This window comes from Cervus canadensis, chromosome 2 (genome assembly GCF_019320065.1).
Source record: "Cervus canadensis isolate Bull #8, Minnesota chromosome 2, ASM1932006v1, whole genome shotgun sequence".
Taxonomy (NCBI): domain Eukaryota; kingdom Metazoa; phylum Chordata; class Mammalia; order Artiodactyla; family Cervidae; genus Cervus; species Cervus canadensis.
Window position 1 is genome coordinate 104,697,930 of NC_057387.1, and position 17,726 is coordinate 104,715,655.

At 52.9% G+C, this 17,726-nt stretch overlaps 2 protein-coding genes and 1 pseudogene across 10 annotated transcripts in view; 1 reads left to right on the forward strand and 2 right to left on the reverse strand.

The window, feature by feature from the left end:
• Window positions 1–356: 356 nt before the first annotated feature.
• Window positions 357–9,209, reverse strand: NCDN (neurochondrin). 5 transcript variants are annotated; one of them, XM_043461942.1, is made up of 7 exons: window positions 9,082–9,209; window positions 7,754–7,894; window positions 5,697–6,665; window positions 4,431–4,672; window positions 3,667–3,891; window positions 3,144–3,286; window positions 357–1,874 (listed from the first exon to the last, which is right to left on the reverse strand). In XM_043461942.1, exons 2-7 carry the CDS (start codon window positions 7,874–7,876, stop codon window positions 1,438–1,440), a joined length of 2,139 nt encoding a protein of 712 aa, XP_043317877.1. In that variant the 5' UTR covers window positions 7,877–7,894; window positions 9,082–9,209; the 3' UTR covers window positions 357–1,437. The 5 variants fall into 5 exon arrangements, with proteins under 5 accessions (XP_043317877.1, XP_043317878.1, XP_043317875.1 ...); XM_043461943.1 differs by having other exon boundaries at window positions 7,754–7,924; window positions 9,082–9,180; XM_043461940.1 differs by having other exon boundaries at window positions 8,758–9,169.
• Window positions 9,210–9,286: 77 nt separating this feature from the next.
• Window positions 9,287–17,726, forward strand: part of KIAA0319L (KIAA0319 like) — a 94,175-nt gene continuing 85,735 nt past the window's right edge. For 2 of the 5 annotated variants that reach the window (XM_043461935.1, XM_043461939.1), the window contains exons 1-2: window positions 9,616–9,748; window positions 12,382–12,548. In XM_043461935.1, the coding sequence (XP_043317870.1) occupies window positions 12,410–12,548 (139 nt within the window). In that variant the 5' untranslated portion in view covers window positions 9,616–9,748; window positions 12,382–12,409. The other 3 variants (XM_043461936.1, XM_043461937.1, XM_043461938.1) reach the window with 3 other exon arrangements.
• Window positions 15,897–16,373, reverse strand: LOC122437243 (annotated as a pseudogene).

Here is a 17,726-nt window from a genome sequence, read left to right on the forward strand (position 1 = left end):
TGACCTGGAGGGGCAGCACTTCATTTGTCCAAAAGAGCACAAGTTTCCCCTTGCCCATCCAGGCCTCACCACATCAACATGAGTTTGCCACGTGCTCTGGCATTGAAGGGTGCGGGCTGAGAAGTTGGATGGCCTGCATTGAGTCTTGGCTCTGGGACTTACTGGCTGCAACATTTTGAGCAAATCACCTCCCGGCACCTCAGTTTCTTCAGAATCGGGATGACACTTGCTTCATTGGATTCTTGGGGGGAATGAATGAGAGGACACTTGTGAACTGTGATTAGCAGGGCACGTGTGCTGTGAGCTGCTGGGGCCCCGAGGAAAGAAGGTGCCGGACAGACCACACAGGAGCCGTCTTGTCACCAATGAATATTTATTGAGTGTCCACATTGCACAGCTTTGAACTTGGCGATCACAGAACGCTGGGGGAGGGAAGAGGGGAGCAAGGGATCAGGTTGGGGTAGGGGTCCCCTGGGTTGGTAAGAAAGGTAGTCCCTGCTGGAGTTGCCAGTCGCGCCTCTCGGCAGAGAGCAGTCGTCAGCGGGGGTGGGAGTGGACCCAGGCACCACGGTGGTGATGGGGTGCAGTCACTAGGGGAACATGCGGATTCTGGGGAAGCATCCTTCCGGCTCCTGGCTCCAGCCAGGCCAGATGGCACTGAGGGGACAGGGATCAGGTGCTCAGGAGTCCAAGCAGGGATAAGGACAGGCAAAATAAATAACTCCCCAGCCCCGACTGTCACTCTGCTGCAACACGACACAAAAGCTCAGAGACCGGGGCCCGGGGGCTCCCGGGTCCCCTCAAGGAAGCTCGTGTGGAAGGAGGTTTCCTGACCCCCCCACCAGGCCTGTCTGCCCCAGGTTCCCCCGGAAGGTTGAGACAGTTCAGACCCGGGTCACTGAAGTTAACAGGAAGAACTGCGATGTCAACGGCCTGAGCCTGCTGTCTGCCCAAGGAGGCCAAGGGCAAGAACCAAATGGCCAATTTAAAGGACGTGGACCTGGGAGGCCAGAGGGGCACCACAGTCTTGGGGAGCCCACGCCCTGGCCGGCAGGGCACGTGGGCCGAGGCAGCCGGCTCCTGCCAGCCCTGTCCCATTTGAGGGCCTCTCTACTGCGAGGGAGCCAGCCATTCGGACAAAATCACACCTGGTGCCCCACCTCTCTGGGGGCTGCGCCAACCTCCCCCGACCTGGCGGGGACAGCCACACTGATTTCCAAGTCAATCCCTGCCCCGGAGTGGGCCCAGGGGGCGTGACGCAGTTCCTTACACTTGAAGGGTGGGCACCATGCCCTCACCCCTCGGAAAAGCCAGAAAGCTGGGGTGTTTGGGGGGGAAGTTTGGGGAGGGGGGTCTAATTGGGGGGCTTCAGGGGAGATGCCTCCTCCCTCCTTCCCTCGCTGCCCACCCCCAGGTCTGTCCCCAGTGGATGCCCCCTCAGGGCTCGGCCAGGCACTGCTCCAGGGCGGCCATGCGGTAGTGGCTGGCGGTCTCCTCGCCGGCCTGCAGCCTCATGGCTTCCCGGCACAGCCGGTTGGCCCGAGCCAGCTCAACCAGAACGCCCTGATAGGCGGCCACCATCTCCGGCTTGACAGAGTTGGGGCTGACACTGCCCAGCAGCTGCAGCAGCTCCTGGGGCCAGCGGGAGCGCAGGGCGGCGGGGGCCAGCCAGGGAAGCAGGGGCACGCAGCCCGTGAAGGCCTGCATGCCCAGGAACCAGAGCTCCTGCAGGTCCGCCCAGACGCCCTCGTAGTCGGGGGACAGGGCCAGCACTGCCTGGTCTGAGCCGGGCGTGGCCCGGGCCACGTGGGATTGCGACAGGAAGAGGATGGCGGCCGCGAAGAAACCTCGGGACGCGGGCGTCCCCTGCAGAGCTGGAAGGCAAGCAGCAAGAGGGGCATGAACCAGAGGGGCTGGCGGCCTCACCGGACCCCCCTGCCCTTCCCCCCGTCCTGATGGGCACACTCAGGAACCTCCGAGGCGCAGCTTGGAGTCAGGCCACCTGGGTTCAAACCCTACCTTCACGGTGGGACCTCAGGTAATTCACTTTCTGGGTCTGGTTTCTTCACTAGTAAAACGGGGCCAATCGTGCTAATCTTAGAACTCTTGTCATGAGAATGAAAATGTAATAATCTTGGGACTCTACCTCGTGGTCGGACCCTGCTACGGTCTGAGTGGTGATGGGAGCTTCTGCTGGGCCTAGCCCTTCAGCAATGAGGGCAGTGCGGCAATTTGATCCTTAGGCCAGAAGAAGGTGCCAGAGGGGACCACGGGCTTGGCTCACTGACCTGCAGGGCTACTGTGTCCCTTGCACTGCAGACGCTCTCCCGAGGCTGTCAGGCTAACCAGCACTGGGGCTCTACTCAGGAGCTTTGGAAATGCAGCCTGGATCTGAGGGAGCTCAGGGCTAGAGGGTGGGGTGGGGTGGGGTGGGGCTCCTGATCTGCTGGGACATGCATACCCCTCTTCCAGCTGCCGGGTACCCTACTGGGACACCCGCCGCCCAGGGAACAGAGGCTGCTGAGGGACGGGCTCATTACACTCTGTTCCCAGGCATCTGTGCAGCTCCTCCAACCTGACAGATGGGGTACAGGAAAGGCGGGGACAGAGGGACCCAAGCAGACACCCACGACCAAAGTGGGAGACGCAGAGGGCTGGTTGGGGGCTGGAGCGGATGCCCCCCACTCGCACACAGCCAGAGTGAGGTGCGGGGCGGGGGGTGGGGTGGGGAGGGATGTGCTGAAAGAGCACTGAAGCCTGTCATGAGGGAGGTGAAGCGCTGAGTGGAGAAAAACCTCAATGGAGAGAAGTCGTGTTTCTGACTCAGGGCCTGGGTGGGGGCGGCTCCACCTTGAAACCACAGAATTCAGATTCCTCGGGCTGCTGGGGGTTCCAGGTGCTTATGCCTGTGCCTGAGAGCAGGCCTGTACTTACACCCACCAGGCCCTGCCTTCAAAGATGTTATTATCTTTCGGGAAAAAAGGGTGGGGCGGGGCGGGGGATGGAGATGCACTTCAGAGATTGATTGGAAAATTCTGTAAGACCATTTTCAGAAAAATGATGACTTATGCCCAGAACACAGCCTGGTCTTCTGCTTCCACCCAGGTCTTCCATCTGTTCGGACTGGGTCCCCAGGGGCTTACCTGGAGAGGTGCTCAGGAGCCGGGCCATGAGGAGGCCCAGGGTAGCCACGTTGGCAGCCAGAAGCAGCCTCCCCTGCTGCTGAACTAGAGAAGGCAGCGATGCCATCAGGGTGTTCATCAGAGAAGTGAAGCAGGCATCCCGCCTGGGGAGAAAGGGAGGCAAAGACGGGAGGCAGGGGATGAGTGGACCCAGAACAAGCCCTGGGGCAACCTGGGCTCCCAGTTTCACCAGGCCAGGGTTTGGCAAGGGATTAGGCAGCATGGTGAACAGTTAACTGTGGGCCCCCATCTGCGGCATCTGGGGAGCAGAGACTAGGTTATGGCCGGAGCAGGCAGACATACACGCCCAGGGGGAGTTCCACACACGCCAAATCCCAGTGTGGGGTGGCTCTCTCTAGTCTGAGGCCCTTTCATTCTAACGTTAACAGGAACCCACGGGCCCAGGGGAGCAGAAGAAGGGACGGAGACTGGAGGCAAGTCTGAGCAGGGTCCCTGCTTCCTCCAACCTCCTCCCCGGCCTCACTTGATCAGCCCTGGTGCAGTGACCACGAGGTTGAGGAAAATGTGGCAGCAGGTCTGCAGGCCGATCTCCACGCTGTCGGGCAGCACTGAGGTGTCGTGGCCGGGGGATGTGAGTTCCCACTGCTGTAGGAAGTACTTGCACAGAAGGGAGGGGGCTCCCTCCTTGATCAGGATCTCCCGGGGCCCATCCTCGACGGTCAGGTGGCACCAGCCGGGCAAGAGGAGCCTGGGGGTGCAGAAGGGACAGAAATGTGAGGGGTGAGATGAAGGCACCAGGATTCCCTTTGAGGGGGGAATAGAAGTCGGGGAGAAGGAGAACATATCCTTGCAGGCACTGTAGAAAGAACGCAGACTTCGGAGTTACACAGGCCTGGGCTCAAACCTGGGCTGTGAGTGTGGGCAAGTGACTTTAACCTCCGGGAGTCTGTTTCCTCACCCTGAAGACGCGGATGGGACTCCTGTCCTAAGTGTGCTGGGAGGACCAAGTTTTGGTAAAGGGTGAAATAAAATGCCTGGCAGGCAGTGGATGCTCAATAAGCAGGAGTTCTCTCTCTACAGAACAATCTGGGCTTGGCAAGTGAGACTAGGAAGCCCAGGTGTCCTGTGGGAACAACCCCCCCCTACTCCCCCAAAAAGAAATAATACCAAACCCCATGCCCCTGTCAGGAAGCCCAGCACAGCCGAGTTTGGGGAGAGAGCAGGTGTCCCTGTTACAACCCTTCCTTTAGAACATTCTGGCTCAACAGACCGTAAGTACAAACTCACCGGAGCGCATCCCCGGGCCAGGTGGGCCCAGGGGTGGTGGGGGAGATGGCCAGGGTGGCCACCTGCTGGGAAAGGTCGTTGGCTTCCTCGGCCTCCTCGTAGAGGGTCTTGGCATAGCGGACGAGGAAGGGCAGCAGCTGGCAGACCTCCTTGCGCAGGGACGAGGTCTCCTCGGCCAGCCAGGCACCCAGGATCCGCACGGAGGCAAACACAAAGGGCTCCTTCTGCTTCTCTGGCCCCACCTGTTAGCAAAGGACCCCCCCTGAGATGGAGCAGAACCAGAGACCCTCCCCTGCCTGGCCAGCATGCCGGCCAGCCTAGGAATAACACAACTAGAAGGAAATCCTGGCCTGCGAGCCCTGTGGGCCCAGAACCCAGCACATGGCTGGGACACACTCACTCAACAGGGGCCTGGCACAGAGCAGGCCCTCCGCGCAGGCCTGCTGAGCCAACCGGACTTCAGAGGACACAGCCCTGAACTCGCCGGCACCCAACCTCTAAAGCAGCTCAGGGGAAGGACACCCACGGGTCCACGGCTAGATAAACACTCCCTCTCGGGCAACACCCTGCTCTGACCAGGGGTGATCGCGCGTACCTCGTGGGGGTGGGCTGTATGGGGTGGGAGGCCAGGAAACACCCCCCTGGTGGCAGTGGTGTGAGTGGTGGGAGAGAAGCCCCACTTTGGGCTAAGTCAGAAAGAATGAGACCATGGGAGAGCTCGGCATGGTAGGTGGGAGGTCGGGGGGCTGAGTTCAGCGGCTGGAACAGGCTACTACAGAGACCAGAGCTCTAAGTGAAGCCCCGTGGGACAAGAGAGCTGGACTCTCGGACAGGAGCGGGGAGGGGTGTTGGGGGAGGTGATCAGATGGGAGTCGGGCAGGGAGGTCAGGAACCAGCAGCCCGGCTCCCGTTTGTACGTGTGCGTGTGTAAGGCAACGCGGCAGCCTGAGCGGGACAGACTGCTTCACTTCAGTGTGTGTGGATCGGGGGGAGGGTTGTGAGTGGGAGGCTTCTGTGTTGTGTGTGCGTGTGTGTACTGTGATGTGAGTGCACATATGGTGTGTGGTGTGGTGCTTGTGTGGAGGCTCAGGGAGGGGAGGGGGGAGGAGGGAGAGGGAGGCTCGCCACACACTACTCCCTGGGGCGCTGCAGGGTCAGCCGTACACCCAGGGGCGGGGTTTCGCCTCCCCCTCTCCCTGGCCTCTGGCGCCCCGCTGCACAAGGCCCCCCTCCCCCTCCACGGCCCGCCCCACCCCCCACCCTCACCTGCTGCAGGTAGTGGATGACAGCCCCGATGGCCTCCTTCATGATGCTCACAAGCTGCACCTTCTGAGGCTCCTTAAGCAGCGACTGCTCACAGCGGGTGCATTCCTGGATCCCCAGCTCCATGAGGGCGTAGCAGGCGGTCACCACGTCCTCTTTCACCTCTGTGCCCGTCTCCTCCAGGGCCAGCCGCACCTCCACGCATGCCAGGTTCACCAGCAGGGCCAGGAACTTGCTCCCGGAGCTGCCCGCTGGGATCCAGTCGGAGCCGCAGGCATGTGCCAGGCGGGCGGCCAGCTTCAGGGCAGGGTTGCGCTGCCAGGAGCTCAGCTTGCTGCCCAGGATGCGTGCCAGCCCGGCCTGCAGATCCCGGAGGCACTCGGAGGGCACGGTTGTCGGGGGCAGAAAGAGGGGCAGCAGCTGGCAGAGCTCAAACTTGCTGGCATCCTCGGCTTTCTGGAAATCTTCGCTGAGGCCCCGCAAAACAGCCAGCAGGTCGGGCTCCGCCTCCTTCCAGCACTGTGTCTCAGCAGCAGCCAGGAGCCCCACCAAGAGTGCCAGGGCCTGGTCAAAGCCGTAGCCGTGCCCTAGGTACGCCTGACATAGGGCAGACACGGTGCCTCCGGCAATGAGGTGTCGGGGCCCACGGGGGGTACCCGCCACGGCTGTCAGGCACTGGTAGGTGTCATCGACCATGGAACGGCGGGCAGCATCGTCAGGGTCCCCCCGGGCTGTGAGGAAGGTGGTAAGGATGGGGATCTTGTTCAGGACCTGGGAGTGGGCGGCTAGTTCAGGGTCACTGCAGAAGCAGGCCAGCAGGGCCACGCCCAGGGCCCGGAGAACGTGGTCGGGGCAGCCATCCGGCGCCTCCTTGGTGGTCAGGAGTCGGTTGGGGAAGGTGAAACCGACGGCATCAAAGATCCGCCGCCGAGTTTTGGCATCGATGTCACCTGCTTTGACTGCCTTGGTCACCTGAGGGAGGTATGTGTGATCAGCAGGATGAAAGGAAGGGCTGGCAAAGACTGTGCCCTGCACTCTGGGGGTGGACCATTAGCAGGACTAGGTTATGTAACAGGACTCACTCTGGGGTCAGGAAGCCTCCCAGAGATCACCTTATCCAGTTCCTTCCTTCTGGATGAGTGTGACCTCTGGGATCCCTCCTCTAGGATCCCTGTAGAAGGGAGGTCCAGTCCTCCTCAGCTGTTCTTTCTGCCATGTCATTACCCTGTTAGCTGGAAAGTTCTTGATGTCTGAGCTAGATGCCCAACATCTGAGTTGCAAGAGGTTGGAACTCAGTGTTTAAAATTCTCCAAGGACTTGGGGTCCCTCTCTGATCACTCCCTTGAGAAGTCTCTCATGCATTCCCGCCACCTTCTCAGGGGAAATGGCTCCTGTGTCTCGCCGCTCTGCCTGTCAAAACATTTCCCCTTACATTTCACCTAAACACCTCCTCTGCTGCAGTGTGAGCCCTTGACTCTGGAGCCTTCTCCCTGTTGCCATGGCAAACAAGCAGGCTGTACTCCCTCCTCCCTTCACCCCCCACACACCAGCCCCCCCTTCCCAGCACTGCAGCTCCTGTTCTGCTGTCCCCAGCTTGGGTTCCTCCAACAGGGCTGAGCCCCAAACCAGCTCCTTCATCCTCAACCTACATACCCTTTCTGGCCATCCCCAGGGACCCTTTCCCAGTCACTTCCAGTCCTGCGACTCTCTCCACCTCCAGAACATGCATCCCCAGCTATCAAGTATTCTGCACTAGTTACTACCTGCTGCTGTTACCCTATGAGTCAGCTCCCATCTGCTCTGGGACGCCCCAGAGAGCAGACCCAGGCAGCCTCCTCCAAGGTTCCTAAGGGCCACAAGCTCTATTCACCCTTATTTCCCCCTTGCTCCCATATGCAGTGAGAGCAAAAATGAGTCCACAGGTAGGTGCCTTGGACCTTCTTTGGTGCCTCCAGGTTTACCAGCAGCACCTATATATCCTTGGGGACTTGTTGACCCCATTCCTAGAGGGCCCAACCACCCAGCCCTTCCCACCTCCCAGCTGTCAGTCAGTTCCTTACTAGCAGCAGGGCTGCAAACTGCTCGCTGTCATTCTTGGCCTCACGGAGGGCTCCCAGGTAGCGCTCCAGGGTGGGGTTTCGGCTCTCTGCCTGGTTCAGAGCTGGCTCGCAATCCGAGGCCATGATGCCCGCCTTGCCCAACTGTGAACACAAGAGGGACTGAGCATCCCTCTGCAGAGGAGGGGTGGGGGTGGGAGTGGAGGAGGGAGGGAGGCATTAGCACAGAGGGAGGGGAGGACCAGGAGGGAGGGACTCCTCAGGACTGACCTCCTGGGGGGAGCCCCTTTAAGGGGCTGGACCCTCAAGTCCTCAGGGATGAAGAAGGGACCCTGGTCCAAGGTCACCTCCAAAAAGTGGGAGAGAAGGACCATGCATCCTGCTGCTCAGTTGGACAGCTCTCCTCAACAGTCTCCTGGGGGCGGGAAAGGGCTGGCCCCACGGCTCCGCTGCCCCGGCACCAAAGGCCAGGTTTTGTTTCCCTCCACCAAACGTACAAGGAAGGAGTGGTGAGGACAGACGGAGGAATGGAAACATACATGGTGAAGTTCGATTATCCGGACTCAGGCTGACATGAGGGAAAATGGCATGCTAGGTTTCCCTTCCCCTCCCTTCTTCAGAAGACACAGGACACAAGCTTCAGGAGAAGTGAGGGCGCAGGGCGCTGACCCAGGGAAGGTTCAGAGGCCCCTCTGGGGACGCCACCTCTCCAGCCAGGGCTCTCAGTCGCCCCCGCAGGCTCCGTGCCTCCTCTCCTTTCCCTCCCTCGGGCAGAAGCTGCAGCAGCAGAGCAGCAGAAGCAGCAGCAGCAGAATTAACCCCTTGCGCTCCCTCTCCTCACCCTCCCCATCCGGCTACCAGCCTGTGGATGCCTGCAGGGGCTGGAGAAGCAAGAAGGGGTCCCGGGTGGCTCCCAGGACAACGGATAATCCAAAGGCCGGATAATCGAAGCGGGGCCGCTGAGATGGGGAGATGAGAAGGGGAGGAGGGTTTCTGGCGGTCACCACCTGTCCCGCCGCAGCCAGGTCACAACACGACATTGATGAAGTCACGACAGGGCGGCGATGAGATCACACTTCACGATGGCGCGGTGATGTCACGGAGAGATCACGGCAATACCACGACATGGGACAGCCCCCAAAGATGACAGGGCAAATTTTTTTTCAAAAAAGATATAGCTATATATTGAGAAGGGCTGTGACAAAATGGAGTCTCGACAGGGCACGGTGATGTCGCGATAGGGCCCCCGGGGTGTGTCGGCATCGATCCGCGCCGGCTTGGAGCGGCCCCGGCTGGGATGGAGGGGAGGGCCTGAAGGGGGCTGAGCTCACCAGGCTGCGGCCCCGAGCGGCGAAGTCTTCTCCGAGCGCGATGCTCCGGGAGCCTGGGGCCGCTGCTCACGCCGCGTTGCCCACTCCAGGCTCGGGGCTGCTGCAGCTCCACCCCCACCCCCGCAGCGCTCTCGACCAATCCGCGGCGACCTCACTCCAGGCTCCAGCCAATGGCACGGCTGGGCGCTAAGCCGTAGGGGGTGCTGCCGCTGCCGCCATCTTGCTTGTGGGTATTGCCCGAGTCTGGGGCCCGGGGCTCGCGCCGGGCGGGCGAAGGTGCAGACCGCCTCTGGAGAGCGGGAGGCGACAGCCTAGGGACCCAGGTTCCTTCGCTCGTGCGTAGTTCTACCCTCCAGCACTGCCCCTCCTCCCACGCCGGCTCGCGGCTAGAATTGAGCTTCCGGGGGGCCAGGAGGGCTTGTTTAGCATGGAGAGTGTGTTTCCGGGTTGAGCCCGGGAGGTGGGAGGGGGCGGTGTTTCCGGCCATCGTCGCGGTCCAGGGAGGCTGAAGCGAGAGCGAGCTGTCCGGGTGGGGAGCCCGCATTCGCTTCTTCCTTTTCCTCCTCCTCCGGGTGAGGGGAGCGGAGGTTGGGGCCCCCACCCCATGGACCGGGAGGAGGCGGAGGCCGCCGAGAGCCGGGGCCCCGCTGTGTGGCCCTGAGCCCCGGTAGGTGGCCGGGGGCGGCTGGCTGCCGGGCCGAGGACCACGAGCCCATGGGAGGGGCGAGCGGGACGGGCTATTTCTGGGGGTGCGCTGGCCGGGTGTTGGGACCCGGAGGTGGCGCTCCTGGCCCGGCTAGGACAGCCAGCTGCTTCTGGCTTTGCAGGTGCGGAGCTGAAGTCCCAGGCTGAGCCCGTTTTTTGGGGGGCCCGGGCCTGGTCCTGCTGTTCCCTCCATCTCCTGACGGACAGACAGACCGGCCCCGAGACGCTGCTGGTCTCCTTCCTTCCTCGCCCCTAGTTACTGTCTCTGGAGTGTGTTCTCCCCACCAGGACGGCACGTTGATGCTGAATAAGGGGGGCGGGGCTGAGCACTACTTGTACAGTACGTTGCGAAACCTACCTTATTCAGGACACAGAAAATTATGCCCCCAGAGGGGTCCTGTGGTGGTTGCAGTGAGCACAAAGGTGAAATGTAGAAGTCGAGAGAAAAGACCTCGGGCGAGATTCCAGGAAAGATTTGCTTCCTTTCACCTCACAGTGCTTGTGCCCAATTGACGACAGATGCAGTTAGTGAAGAGTATTAACTGAGTCTCCTCGAGCTTTCTGATCTGATTAACAGACTGGAAGCTAGGGAACGAGTTGGAAGGACGACCTCTCAGAACAATCTGTTCATTTTTCCAGCTATTTGTAAAACAATGTCTGCAAATATAAGCAAAGCTTTTCATGGCAGTCTGTTCTGTAACTTTCCCAAATATCTGAGACTTTTTTTTTAAAGAGCTTTATTCTTGATTACTCATACTAGCTGAATAGGCTGTTTCAGACGTGCTCTGTCGTTGTTCAAACATCTTATCGCTGGGTACATAAATGGAGTTCCACGTATGTAGCTGACAGACTGAACTATGATACATCCCCCATCAACCTGAAGTATTAAGTAAACATTACCCCCTTCTGTCTGAACAGCTGCTGCAACAGAGAGTGCTTTTATTTCGGGTGTACTTGTAACGCCCTAAATGCCAGAACTCTTGCTTGCTTTTCTAGATTTTCATTTGTCAAGTATTGTGGGGGTGTGTGTTCTCTCCCTGGGCTGTTTCCCTTTGATTCTGTAACAAGCCGTTGGATCTTGGTGTTGTGTTGTTGTTCCTGCCTCTGGTCAGCAAGCTTTGACTGGACCCTAGCAGTGATTACTGCCCTTAAGCAATTGTAGGTTTCAGAGGAAAGACTGATTGGGAGTTCACAAGAAAATAACCGCCTCTGTCTCCTGCACGGTTCGTGAGACCTTGCCCTTCTAATCAGCTTGCCAATCCAGTGGTGTTTATTACTCCCTTTTTCAAAGCCTATTCATTTCTTTTATGCTTCTATCGCCCACCTGCCATGCTATTGATGACAGGTGTTGAGTCACCTTGAATTTAAAATCCTTTTGTGGTAGGCAGTAATGTGTTGGGTAAGATTCATACACACACACTCACGTGCACATTCACTCTTTCCTTCTTGGAAGGCTAGAAAAGTTGCCGGATATACTTTCTAACTTAGGCTCCACTTCATAATCCTTTGAGCATGTGTCTGGCCTGCACACCTTTCTGTCCCCTGCCCCCTAACATAGAATGACAAACCACTAGAAATAGGGTGGATGGAAGTGAATGCGAAAGAGGAAGTCCTTCAGATGCTTAAGGCTCAGTGAAAACTTTTTCTTGGGTGGGCTGTACCTTAGTTTTGCAGTTCTGTGTGTGTGTCTATTTCCTGATATTGATATCCAACCCAGACAGTGCTGGGCTCGGGTTGGGGGTTGTCAGTCTCTGCCATTTTCTAGATGTGCGTGACAGGTGCATATTTAGTACAGAAGATTTTTGAATTGCTTCTTCAGAACTCGATCAACCCTCATAATGCTGCCAACATTTATATAATAATTTATACAATATAGGGAAGTTTTGTAAGAAGAAACTGATGGAAAGTCATTTTTTTCTTCTGAAAGGGACCTGTCATTCAGCCCCTAGAATCTGGATGCCTAGTACAAAATAGGGGTTGTGTAAATACTTGTTGAGTGGATATATGAATTTAAGTCAGGAATTGCTAATGATTCTAAGGATCCTGGAGGTGACATCAAAGTATAAACTGGATAGATTTTAAAGATAAGAGTGGTGGGGACAATAGCAAACTGGAGAATGCATGCCCTACCTAATGACAATCACATTAAAGCTTTCTAAAAACATAGCTAGAAAAACCTTCAGATTAGTTTACCTGTGATGCTCCAAACTCTTCCCTTCATTGATAAAAACAGTATTTGGATAAAGTCGCAAAGCTGTTGGCAGAGCTAGAACTGAAACTCAGATCTTTTTTTTTAGTCAGGTGCACTTTCCGCTCTTCCACATAGATGATTAACTGTTAGATTAGAAAATAATGGAATATAAAGTGTTTCAGCTTTACAGTGGATTCATTTCATATCCCTTGCTATGTTTTTATCCTGATAATTATAGGCTGTGTCAAAGCTCAGGTTTGAGAGTTATAGACAGGTATGAACAGTGAAAGACAAACTTGAAATTTCTCTTCTCCCTAATCTGTCACACTGTCGAGCACTCTGCATTTCGAGGAATCAATTATTAATTACTTGGCATATAATTTCTTCTTTTTCTGTCTTTCTAGTGGACTGGTTCTGCCTGTCTGGAAGGCCATGGAGAAGCTGGGAATCAAGCCAAGCTGTGCTTCTTGGATTTTATCAAGATTTTGTTGGCAGACATCTGTGAAGTGGTTGAAAAGCTTGTACCTGTTTTATATTTGCTTCTGCTTCAGTGCTTTGTGGTTGTCAACAGGTACCATTTTCTTTAAGATTTTTAAAAAAGGGTACTTTGTGTGAGTCTGTCATTTCACTTTAAAGACTAGTAAGAGCCAGAAGAGCTAATTGATAGAAATGGTCACCCTTTTGGTGGACATGTAGTTTGTTGGGTTTACTTGTTTGTCTGTTTTGTTTTAGACCAAAATTTAAATTGGATTCTTTCTCTTTTTTTCATTTTTTGAAAAAAAAAAAAAAAAAAAAAATTTTTTTTTGGCTTGCTGCTACGTGGCATTCAGGATTCTTAGTTCCCCGACCAAGGATGGAACCTGTGCCACCTGCAGTGGAAGCGCAAAGTCTTAACCACTGGACCACCAGGGAAGTCCCTGGGTTCTTTCTCATAAAAGAGAATTGACATGATCATTTTGAGATTTCATGAAGATGTAATGAAGAGATAAAGGTTTCAAAGCTAGACCTAGGTCTGAAAGCTGGATGTTTCTTCCACTTAATAACTGCAAAACCTTGAGCAAGTTACCTATTGTCTGTAAGGAAGGATAAGAGCTACCTCACAACTTGATTTAAAAGATAAAGTAATTAAAGCATGTGGTACAGTGCTATGAACATAAGTGATACTTTGCTTTCTTTCCTTTCCTGACGGAATCTACCTTCTATACTTAGAAGGAAAATGTACCTTTTTCCATAGAAAGGGGTTATGCTGATAGGTTTTTAAAGTATGTTTCCTTCTAGAGATTATTTCACCAGTCTTTTACCTCTTGCCAGGAAAAAGTGCCAAAAAGGCTCAATTTCAAAGAGTAGCCCTTTTTTTTCTGTCTTTTTTCCTTTGGTTCTTTTGTTGACATTGTTCCTTTCAGAGTATGGAAGTGAGAATGACTTCTGCGTATGCTGCTGTCCTGGGCAATGACCAAAAGACTTCTCTTGTAGAAACCACTGTCTGGGACAACTAATCAGTCTTTTGATCCTATAATTACCAAGATTTCTATTGCTTTCCAAAAGGAGTTGGTGGCCATGATCTTGAGAATCAAATAATTACTGTATTTAGCAATTTTAGTGACATCAACTTTGAGGTTTTTGTTGTCTTGCAGTGGTGGTTGATGATTGCATAATTATAGCAGTGGAAATTGCAGTTGACAGAAAGCTGACCTAAATATTTTTTACCCAGATGATGCTTTGCTGGGACAGCTAGCTATTTCAGGTCAACATTTTATGTAAGGTTATTTGAATTAAATAAGTAACTGATTTAGCATCATCAGACTAGGAAAATCACATTTTTTGAAGTGCACCTACTGTATACCAGACCCCAGGTTATAGACATTATGTATTTAATTTAATCTTTATGATATCCCTAAAACAGATTTATTTTTGTAATTAGGAAATGAGGCCCAGGGAAGCAAGATGACTTGACCAGGGTCACATAGCAAGAGCACAACAGAGCCAGGAATCTAAACGCAGGTTTTTCCACTCTAGAGCTTACGCTCTTTTTCTTCTGCTTTGCTGCCTTCCAACCACAGGTGATCTTTTGGAGGACCAAAGGCAGCTTTTTTTGCCCTGAACCAGAATGAACAGCTTGTTGTTTGAGGGATTCTGAGTATAGGGGAGGAAGAAGCTTTTCAGAGTGTTTTTTCTATTTTCCAAGCTAGTTAGTTAAACAGAGTGCTGTGGGTTCATTGGGCTTGTCTTTAGTATCCCTGGTGAGCCTGGTGCTTAAAAACAGCACCCTAAGGAACACATTGAGTATAAAGGTATAGAGGTGGTACTTGGTAGGAGTGGCTCTGATGGGAATTAGATTGTACCAATTCCATTTTAGAAAAGTTTGGAGCTTTTACTATGGAAGAACCAAGACCTATGTGTGTTCAAACTGAGTGAACATGCAGGCAACACATGACAGATAGATTTGTTGTGTGTTTTAATTTTTCAGAGCTCTTAGGTCAATTTTTTAAAAAGCACAATGTCCTAATAGCAAAAGTGAATAATAGACATAAACAGAGTATCATAAATAATAAATTAAAAAATGTTCATTCTCATTACTGACCAAAGAGCTGCAGAGTAAAATGAGAAATTCTTTTTAACCCTGTCATATTGATGAAGATCAAAGTAGAAATATCTAGTGCTGCCAAGGGGTGATGTGGTTGCTCTCCTGTTGTGCTGGAGAGTTGAATAGAGAACTTTTTGACATAAATCAGGATCCTTAAAAAGTTCATGTTCTTTGACTTAGTAATTCCCCTTTTAGGAATTTACCTCAAGGGCATATTTAGATGGTGGTAAATGAGAGCATTCATCCACACTCATTTATTCTGTGTTGGAAAACATTACTGCTACCTGCCCCACTATGGGAGTGTGGTGAAATTACGGCATGTCCACATGGTGAAATGTTATCTGACTTAAAAATTTACATTTTAAAGAAGAACAAGTACATGGAAAATGCTCCTGATGTTAAGCATGAAAAACATGATGCACAATTGCATATTCATGTTCGAAATTGGTGTCAGTTTTGTGAAAAGAGGAGTATTTTTGTATAACAGAAAGTCTGAAACAAGATATATATATATATATGTATATTTGAGTAGCGGAATTATTGTCTCTCTTTTTTTTTTTTTTGACAGTGTAAACCCTCGCTTTATTGGTCCAGTTTTTTAGTGAAGCCCTTTGGTTTAGAGAACCAAAGGGCCAGCTAATGGTGAGGGAGAGTAGTGTCTTGAGCCTTGCAGAGTCAAGGGTTTGCAGGATACCCTCAGCCCAACATATGTTCGCTGCCCTGGCACCTGGGAGAAAAGAGGGAGGTGGCTCTCTACAGGAGAGGTGGGGGTGTGGATATAGGGTCATGTAGTACAGGGCCCAGGGTCTGTTATTCACAGTGGGCAATAGAAGGATCACATAAAGTTCTTTATTACAGACCTATGAAAAATGAGAGAATTATATATTTTATTCTCACTTGTTTGGGTTTCTTTTTCCTTCTTTGTCTTTTTACAAAACAGCAGCAGGAAAGGAAAATGCAGGAGGCAAATGAGCCAGGCACCAGTGTTCAGATCAGAAGGGAACAGGGAGACAGGACTTAAACCATTATTGCCGGCTGGCCCCAGGGCTCTGTCCCAGCATCCTTAGCGCAGGGCCAAAAGCCCTGGAGGGAGCAGACAGAGCCGGGGTTAGGGGCGGGGGTGGGGGGGAGACAACTCTCTCAGCTGGGCAGCAGCCCTGTCCCTCAGGTGGCCACCCTGGCCACCGTGTTTGGAGGCTTGGTCTCCAAAGCTTGGGGCCAGACAGAGGGAGGAGGTGGGAAGGGCCAGCGAATAAAGGCTGTGAGTTGTATCAGGGTTCCCCTGGGACTGTGGGGCCCAGGCGGGCAGGGGCAAGTTAGGATGCTTCCCGCTTGTCAGCCGGTCAGCTTCTTCAGGAAGGTCTCTAGCTCGTCCTCATCATTTGATGTCCACAAACTTGTCCACCACATCCCCGTTCTTCATGGCCATGTTAGCCTACTCTGCGGCGAGGTCTGTGTGGTCATCAATATCCACCTAGGTCATCACCTCCTTCCCTTGCTGCTTGGTTGCCACTTTCTCTAACCTTGGCCCCCAGATCTCGCAGGGACCACACCACTGTGCGTGGAAATCCACAACCACTGGTGTCTCCTGCTGACAGCTCGATCTTGAAAGTCAGGTCCATCCTGGATGTTAGAGTTTGTACAGACACTGGTGGTGTCCGTCGACCAGGCGTGGCTGGGTGTTCCTGTCAGGTTACTAGGACTGCTCTTGGGGTCTCCAGTGCCCTGGAGGTAAGGGCTGCCCACCGACTGAGAGGGCTTCCCGGAGATGACAGAGGTCAGGAACCTCCTTGGGAGAAGTTGCTGAGCCATCTCCCTGCAGCGAGAGTGACGGGATGCACAGCATAGCCCTCCCCGCTGGTTGTTACTCTTTATATTGATTCTTCTCTGTGTTTTCCAGGGTACATGTTAACTCTTTTCATAAGGGGGGCGGGGTAGACCCTATTTGAAAAAGCAACAACAAAACAATAGCAGCAAAGTCCTGCTGTTGGTAGCCTGAATCAGTATTTATCTACTCATGAATTTGTTTGGTTTTTACCTGAGCTCTTAAGTTTTCCGTGATAAAATGCATTTCTGATTGTTGTTGTTTTTAGTTCATGGATTATAGAAATTATTCTTGAAAAACTAACCAAAATAAAGCAGCTCTGCAGCTCTTAACTTATCCCCGTTCCTTAGCAGTTTCTTCATCTCTGGGAGAACCCCAGGTGTACATTGACTTATGTATAATGGGCTTCTTTTTTATTTCATTTTTGGGTTCAATGCTGGAACCCACTGCTAGGAAGCAGTGATAACTGTTCGATAGAAGATGCTCTGTGTTTTCTTTGTGAGCCACTGAATCACTGTTTTTCTAATGTTATTGTTAAATGGCTTAAAATAGCATTTTGGACGTGGGGATTATCAATATCTGGAGACAAATGTGAAGTGACCCCAAGAATTTGGAAACTCCTGCGATAGGTTGTCAGCTTCTTGAGAGCTGAGATTTTGCCTGTGTTGCTTACGCCAGCTATTCCTAGCAAGTACCAAGGGCTTGGCATATAGTAGATGCACCATAAAACTATTTGTTGACTGAATAATAAATTAGCAATAAGAGAATTGTCCCTTGAAAATTAACATTAAAATCAATACAGTCTATTGTTTGAGAGTGAAAGCTTAGAATGAACACAATCAGAGCAGAGATATGTGAAGGCACTTTAAGGAGACATAATGCCTTTGAGAACATCATGATCTGATTAAGATATTCACAGATAGTGTGAGTAAGTGATAGTTGCTCAGTTGTGTCTGACTCTTTGTGACCCCATGGACTATAGCCTGCCAGGCTCTTTTGTCTGTGCAGTTCTCCAGGCAAGAATACTGGAGTGGGTTGCCATTTCCTTCAGGGGATCTTTCCCACCCAGGGATCAAACATGGGTCTCCTGCATCGCAGGCAGCTTCTTTACCATCTGAGCCACCAGGGACGCCTACTATTAAGAGACATTTCTAAATATAAAGATGGGTCAACTTCAAAAGTATCAGTAGATGCATACTTGACTTTATCTTATAATCTATAGACAATACGTTAGAGTATGTAATGAACATACACCTTTTCCAAAGGAACACCTGAGACAGAAGTAGCAGTAAAGTTAGAAATGACAGTCATCAATCAGATGAAATAATTTAGATGAAGCT